The 8136-nt window shown below is 47.6% G+C and overlaps 1 protein-coding gene across 1 annotated transcript; it reads left to right on the top strand.

The window, feature by feature from the left end:
* Nucleotides 1–764: 764 nt before the first annotated feature.
* Nucleotides 765–2045, top strand: LOC103636034 (probable WRKY transcription factor 72). Its single transcript, XM_008658395.4, has 2 exons — nucleotides 765–911; nucleotides 987–2045. The coding sequence occupies exons 1-2, from the start codon at nucleotides 846–848 to the stop codon at nucleotides 1815–1817; spliced, it is 897 nt and encodes a 298-aa protein (XP_008656617.1). The 5' UTR covers nucleotides 765–845; the 3' UTR covers nucleotides 1818–2045.
* The last annotated feature ends 6091 nt before the right edge of the window (nucleotides 2046–8136 follow it).

The following is an 8136-nucleotide window of genomic DNA, read 5'->3' as shown; positions in this document are numbered from 1 at the left end:
GTACGTGGGGGGACAAAGTCAAATTCAGAGCTGAAAGGGCCTCGATTTTCATGTACTACGGTCAGGGTTAAAGTAGTCGTTCATCGTCACGTAGAACATTTTGTGACGTAGACGGAACTGCTATTTCATCTGTTTTCTCCTCTTAACACGGGAACATTCTTCGTACGTGCACATGTTTCTAAAACCGCAACTTCTAGTATAATTAATATCTATGCCCATGTTTCATTTATTTGAATGGCGTGCGAAGAATTTGAATTTCTTGGCAACACCTGCTGCTAGCTGCATGCGCCGGATCTGGACCGACTTGACCAAGCGTGCCGCGCGCGCGGACAGAAATTAAGGAGAGAAAGCGTCAAGGCCCCGATGACCAAAGCGGTCACGTCTCCAAAACGCCGAGATTAACGAACTAATCAAACCGTTTCTAATTATATGCCGCCGTTCGTTACCTTAATTGCCGTGTCCTTTTGCACTTAGCGGGTGTTTGGTTTCTAGGGACTAATTTTTAGTCCATACATTTTATTCCACTTTAGTTACAAAATTATCAAATATAGAAACTAAAACTCTATTTTAGTTTCTATATTTGTCAATTTATATACTAAAATAAAACAAAATGAAGGGACTAAACATTAGTCCCTAGAAACCAAACACCCTCTTACTTGTCCATCCTCCCTTTTTAACACAGCAGTTAGATTAATTAAAGTCAACTTTTGACATTTTGTTTCGGTAACATATATAAATATGGATGGATAGATGCGCCACACCCACACGGCACGGTTCATCTGTCTGTCTGTCTGTCTATAAATAGACAGGCATTAAGAGAAACTAGCTAGCTAGGATTCATATTCATGGAGCTTAAGACTACTCTTGTTTTCAAGGACGAGATGATGAGAGGCGCAGGCGCAGCTCACAAGGTACTTTTGCTTCGCTCATGTTACTTTACTGAAAGACGCATATCCTACACTTACGCATGTGTGCTGTGCGCGCAGATGAACCTGGGCGACGACGAACCTGCCGCCGGGCCAGTTCTGTCACTTAGCCTTGGACCGGCGGCGAACGCGAACCGCGCAAGTTTCCGCGCGGAAGGACGACGAGGGGAGATCAGCGCCAGTAACGACGCCGACGACGGGACCGGTCTGGCCCTCGGTTTGCGCTGCGGCGGCGGCTCTGGCGCCAAGCGGCAGAGGGTGGTAATTGTAGACAACGACGACGGAGGAAGCAGCGAGAAGGCGCTGCGGCGGCTGCCGGGGGCGCCCCCGCCGCCGCCGCAGCAGAGGCCGGACCGCGTCACCGTCAGGACGCGGTGCAGCGCGGCCACGGTCAACGACGGGTGCCAGTGGAGGAAGTACGGCCAGAAGGTGGCCAAGGGCAACCCGTGGCCGCGCGCCTACTACCGCTGCACGGCCACGCCCGACTGCCCCGTCCGGAAGAAGGTCCAGCGGTGCGCGCACGACACGGCCGTGCTGGTCACCACGTACGACGGCGTCCACAGCCACCCGCTCACGCCCTACGCTGCCGCCGCCGCCGCCGCTCGACGCGCAAGCTGCGACGGCGCGCCGCCGCGGCTGGCCTTCCCGCTCGCCGCGCTGCCGCAACGCTACTGTTCGCCCAGCGGCGCCGTGGCCATATCCGGTCTGCCGGCTGCGGCGTCGAGTCACGGTCACGGCAACGTCGTCCCGATGGCTAGCATCATGCAGAAGGCGGTCGCGGACCCCAACTTCCGTGCGGCGGTCATGGCCGCCGTCGCCAGCTACGTCAGCGAGCAGTGCGGTGGAAGAAATATCGACGACGGCGCCTTCACCTTGCCACCTCCCGGCTAACTCATATGCATGGGATCACAAATACTACTCGCTACTGCGTGAAGATGGATAGCTAGGAAAAGGAATTATGACATGTAAATTTATCGTCCCATTCGATTTCATTTGTTCTTTACTTACCAATCACCTGCTTCGGGTCGTTGTAACACCATTATTTTCATTCGCGATTCTCATGCACAAGATTCGGATTTTCTCTTGTAATTAATTAATAACAATTCTTTTCCGATGAAATTGGTTCATGTTGATATGATATGTATTGGCTGTAACATGATATATAGTACTACAATACAAGCCTTAATACCTTTTGTCGTTAATTCACACGGTACTGGTAAATTGGTCATATATATATACCTCGATGGATTCTGCTTTAGACTCATGAAATTGGTTATTTCCTTCTATTAGATCTTGTAATGTGACCTGTTGTACATAAAATCTAGCCACTTATGCAATAGAACTTTAGTTATACCTTCACGGTTGGCTGGAGAAGCTATTAAAGCTATGTTCGGTTGTAAGGGATTAATTCCTCAAGTGGATTTAATCCAGAGAGGGATTGAGTGGATCCCTTTCTTCCACGCAATCCCCTTGGAGATTTAATCCTCCTATGGTTTAATCTCTGTCTCAAAAAATTCATTCGGTTAATCCCTGACATGTGCAACTGAGCTCATATGCAACAGAAGACGACATGGAAAATCCTATACATAACAATGTCTTTTAGCAACAAGTGTTGTCTTTTCAGTACAGAACAAGGCACCAAATACGGGAACTTGTACAAATATAAGAAGCAAGTATTTGTAGGAAGGAGTACGATAGTAATGACATAAATTTGGAAAATACTTGAAGCAAGTGTAATACTAGAGTAGGGGTCAACAAAGAAATGTGCCAACGTCTTTAGCTTTGTTATTAAGTGTAGTACTGGTACTAGAGCGAGTGTAGCACGACAGAGAGTGCTAATGCTGTTTAAATAAACTAAACTAGCTCGGCTAAGGAAATGAACAAAAATATACCGCAGACAAAAAATGCAGTTGCACCTGCAACCGAAAAGTATCTACACAGTCAACACCCAAAATTCCCACACCAATAAACTTTCAAACATAATGGGATGCAAAATTCGGAGGGAGTATGTAATAGGGGCATACGCGGGAAAATTGCTATGTAATTAATCACTCTTTGTATCACAAATGGTGTCCTAAATGATCTTAATTTTGAGTATGATGGGAGTGTGTAATTAATTTTGTAATTAGACTATATTTAAAACTCATAATTGACATTGAAATATCTATTATGACACATACTAAATTTTAGTAAGGCTGGTGGCAGTGCGGGCGGCAGCGCGGGCGAGAAGAGGCCGCTGTCGCCCGCGCGCGGGCGAGAGGCCGGCGCCGGGCGATGGCGCTCGCGCCCGGCGAGAGCGGGCGGTATCGCCTCGCTCTCGCCCGCGCTGGAGCGCCCGTCCGGGCGAGAGGCGGGCGAGAGGGAGGCGAGAGGGAGGCGAGGCACTGGCGGGGCGAGAGCGCGGGCGAGAGCGACGTGGCGCGATCTGATTGGTCCACGTGTGCTAGCCGTTGCAACTAGCTGTTTTTGACCGTTTGGAGTCCAAAAAATTCGAAAAAATTGCAAAAATCACAAATTTCATCCCCAATCCCTCTATATATACCCCTACCCGGGTGGAGCTCATTCCACACACCATTCCATCTCATTTTTCTCTTCCAAACTCCCCTTCACACAATGTCGGGTTGGTCCCCAGATTTGAAAAAATATTATGTTGTGTGTTTTCTGAGCGTTGAAATAAATCCGCATGAATTACTTAATTCTGAAATAGAAAAGCTGACGTATTAGCTATAGCCTGAGGCTGCAGCCTGCTGCAGCCTATGCACTGGAGCAGCAGGGGCGAGAGTGGAGGCGAGAGCTGACGTGGCAGGGGCGAGAGGGAGGCTGTGCACTGGACTCAGCCTAAGGGAAACCAAACACTCCTTGAGTATGTAAGGAAAGCTAATGTGGCTTTCCGTTGATGGTAAAAGTTATGCACTGAGTGCTAGTTTGGGAGCCACAAAATGGGAGGGAATTGGAGGGACCAAAATCTTATCCTTATTCAATTTTGAATAAGAAGAGGATTTTAGCCCTTCAATCCTCTCCGGTATTTAGATTTCCAAACTAGCCCTAAAAAGTTAGAGTAGATAAGATTTCTTAGATTGGAATGGAGGTCGTGGAGTCAAGAGCTTATGTGGCATGGGCCAAAAGGGATGGTACATTGTAGACTGCTGTGGCGAAGCACCAAGCCTACTGAGAGCACCTAGAGGGGGGTGAATAGGTGATCCTGTAAACTTCAAAACTTAAGCCACAAAACTTAGATTAAGTGTTAGCACAGTTAATGCCAAGTGGCTAGAGGGAAGATCTTGCACAATATGATAATCACAAGGAGTTCAACACAGAGAAGACACAGTGATTTATCTCGTGGTTCGGCCAAGTACAAAACTTGTCTACTCCACGTTGTGGCGTCCCAACGGACGAGAGTTGCACTCAACTCCTCTCAAGTGATCCAATGATCGACTTGAATACCACAGTGTTATGCTTTTCTTTCAATATCCCATTTGCGAGGAATCTCCACAACTTGGAGTCTCTCGCCCTTACACTTGAGATTCACAAAGAAATACGGAGTAAGGGAGGGAAGCAACACACACAAATCCACAGCAAAACGCGCACACACACGGCCAAGAGTCGAGCTCAAAAGACTATCTCAAGGTTCTCACAAGAACGGAGCTCGAATCACTTAGAATGACAAACGGATGCGCAAAGACTGAGTGTGGATGATCAGGAATGCTCTAAGGTTGCTTGGTTATCTCCTCCATGCGCCTAGGGGTCCCTTTTATAGCCCCAAGGCAGCTAGGAGCCGTTTGAGAGCAAATCCAGAAGGCCAATCTTGCCTTCTGTCGTCGGGCGCACCGGACAGTCCGGTGCACACCGGACACTGTCCGGTGCCCGATTTATTTCCATAAACAGCTCAGCCGACCGTTGCCGACCGTTGCAGATCTGGCGCACCGGACAGTCCGGTGCACACCGGACAGTCCGGTGCCTCCTTCCGACCGTTGGCCAGACCACGTGTCGCGCGCAGATTCTGCGGCCGACCGTTGGCTCGGCCGACCGTTGACTCACCGGACAGTCCGGTGCACACCGGACAGTCCGGTGAATTTTAGCCGTACGCCGTCAGCAAATTCCCGAGAGCGGCCTCTTCGGCCGAGGCAGCCTGGCGCACCGGACACTGTCCGGTGCACCACCGGACAGTCCGGTGCCCTAGACCGAAACAGCCTCTTGGCTGTACACAGCCAACTTTCTTCTTCTCTTCTTCTTCCTGTTTCTAATACTTAGACAAGTATATTAGTACACAAAACCAATGTACTAAGACTTACAAACATACCTTTGCTCTAGATTTGCACATTGTTCATCCATGGGCATTGATTCACATTTAAGCACTTGTGTTGGCACTCAATCACCAAAATACTTAGAAATGGCCCAAGGGCACATTTCCCTTTCAATCTCCCCCTTTTTGGTGATTTATGCCAACACAACATAAAGGAACTAGAACAAGTGCAATATCACTTCAAATAAAAACTCAAATTTATTTTGATTCAATTTGGCATATATGGATCATCCTTTGCCACCACTTGGTTTGTTTTTGCAAATCAAACTCAAAATCCTATCTCTAAGTCAAATCCACTTGTAGAGATATAAAGAGAGGTTTTCCAAAGAATTTTGATTCAAGAATCCAAAAACTCCCCCTTTTTCCCATAATCAACACTTCTCCCCACAAAAAGCCAACTTTTGACAAGAGAGACAATAAAAGAGTTTTGTCAAAACAAAAAGCTCTATTCTACTATTTTCAAAATCTCTCAAGTGGCAGCTGATCCATTTATCGCTTTGGCCTTTATTTTCTCCCCCTTTGGCATCAAACACCAAAACGGGAACAATCTTGGCCCTTTTAACCCCATTGCCTTACCAAAATCTTCAAATGAGAACACAAAGGCAATAAGAGTCTAAAAATGAATTTGGAATAAGTTACCCTCTCATCGGAGTGCAGTGGAAGTCTTTCATGGTCCAAGTCCACCTTTTCCCTTTCAATCCTCCTTCGAGACTAAATCATCAAACTCAAGCACATGGTTAGTCTCAAAGGGTCAAGTTGTAACACATCTCCCCTAAACATGTGCATCACTTTGCAACGGACTTGTGAGGTCCAGGGAGTGTTTGTACAACTTGAGCACCATAATAAGCAACAAAATGCAAAAAGGAACATGATCAAAAGCATAAATACATGTATGCTACAATTCAATCCAGGTTCCGCGAATCTAAGACATTTAGCTCACTACGCAACCTGCAAAAGGTCTTCTCATCTAGAGGCTTAGTGAAGATATCGGCTAGCTGGTTCTCGGTGCTAACATGAAACACTTCGATATCTCCCTTTTGCTGGTGGTCTCTCAAAAAGTGATGCCGGATGTCTATGTGCTTTGTGCGGCTGTGCTCAACAGGATTTTCCGCCATGCGGATAGCACTCTCATTATCACATAGGAGTGGGACTTTGCTCAGATTGTAGCCAAAGTCCCGGAGGGTTTGCCTCATCCAAAGCAGTTGCGCGCAACACTGTCCTGCGGCAACGTACTCGGCCTCAGCGGTGGATAGGGCAACGGAAGTCTGTTTCTTAGAGTTCCATGACACCAGGGACCTTCCTAAGAATTGGCACGTCCCTGATGTACTCTTCCTATCGACCTTACATCCAGCATAGTCGGAGTCTGAGTATCCAACCAAGTCAAAGGTAGACCCCTTTGGATACCAGAGCCCGAAGCAAGGCGTAGCAACCAAATATCTAAGAATTCGCTTCACCGCCACTAAGTGACATTCCTTAGGATCGGATTGAAATCTAGCACACATGCATACGCTAAGCATAATATCCGGTCTACTAGCACATAAATAAAGTAAAGACCCTATCATCGACCGGTATGCTTTTTGATCAACGGACTTACCTCCTTTGTTGAGGTCGGTGTGTCCGTCAGTTCCCATCGGAGTCTTTGCGGGCTTGGAGTCCTTCATCCCAAACCGCTTTAGCAGATCTTGCATGTACTTCGTTTGGGAGATGAAGGTGCCGTCCTTGAGTTGCTTCACTTGGAACCCAAGGAAGTAGTTCAACTCGCCCATCATCGACATCTCGAACTTCTGCGTCATCACCCTGCTAAACTCTTCACAAGACTTTTGGTTAGTAGAACCAAATATTATGTCATCGACATAAATTTGGCACACAAACAAGTCACCATCACATGTCTTAGTGAACAGAGTTGGATCGGCTTTCCCAACCTTGAAAGCATTAGCAAGTAAAAAGTCTCTAAGGCATTCATACCATGCTCTTGGGGCTTGCTTAAGTCCATAGAGCGCCTTAGAGAGCTTACACACATGGTCGGGATACTGTTCATCCTCGAAGCCAGGGGGTTGCTCCACGTACACCTCCTCCTTGATTGGCCCGTTGAGGAAGGCGCTCTTCACATCCATTTGGAACAACCTGAAAGAATGGTGAGCGGCATATGCTAGCAAGATACGAATTGATTCTAGCCTAGCCACAGGAGCAAAAGTCTCCTCAAAGTCCAAACCTGCGACTTGGGCATAACCTTTTGCCACAAGTCGAGCCTTGTTCCTCGTCACCACCCTGTGCTCGTCCTGTTTGTTGCGGAACACCCACTTGGTTCCCACAACATTTTGCTTCGGACGAGGCACCAGTGTCCAAACTTCATTGCGCTTGAAGTTGTTGAGCTCCTCCTGCATGGCCAACACCCAGTCCGGATCTAGCAAGGCCTCCTCTACCCTGAAAGGCTCAATAGAAGAGACAAAGGAGTAATGCTCGCAAAAATTAACTAATCGAGATCGAGTAGTTACTCCCTTGCTAATGTCACCCAGAATTTGATCGACGGGATGATCCCTTTGAATCATCGCTCGAACTTGGGTTGGAGGTGCCGGTTGCGCATCTTCCTCCATCACATGATCATCTTGTGCTCCCCCTTGATCATCCGCCTCCTGTTGATGAACCTGTTCATCGTCTTGAGTTGGGGGTAGCACCGTAGTTGAGGAAGATGGTTGATCTCGTTCATCTTGTTCCTGTGGCCGTACTTCCCCAATCGCCATGGTTCGTATAGCTGCCGTCGGAACATCTTCTTCATCTACATCATCACAATCAACAACTTGCTCTCTTGGAGAGCCATTAGTCTCATCAAATACAACGTCGCTAGAGACTTCAACCAAACCCGATGATTTGTTGAAGACTCTATACGCCTTTGTATTTGAGTCATAA

The sequence above is a fragment of the Zea mays genome, chromosome 8, assembly GCF_902167145.1.
Source record: "Zea mays cultivar B73 chromosome 8, Zm-B73-REFERENCE-NAM-5.0, whole genome shotgun sequence".
Taxonomy (NCBI): Eukaryota; Viridiplantae; Streptophyta; class Magnoliopsida; order Poales; family Poaceae; genus Zea; species Zea mays.
Note: the sequence above shows the minus strand (reverse complement) of the source record. Positions and strands in the feature narration are given on the sequence as shown.

Excerpts from the sequence above, each read along its gene's own strand:
- LOC103636034 (XM_008658395.4), top strand. The coding sequence starts at position 846 with ATGGAGCTTAAGACTACTCTTGTTTTCAAGGACGAGATGATGAGAGGC. Across the intron at positions 912-986 it reads GCGCAGGCGCAGCTCACAAG|ATGAACCTGGGCGACGACGA; the intron begins GTACTTTTGCTT and ends CTGTGCGCGCAG.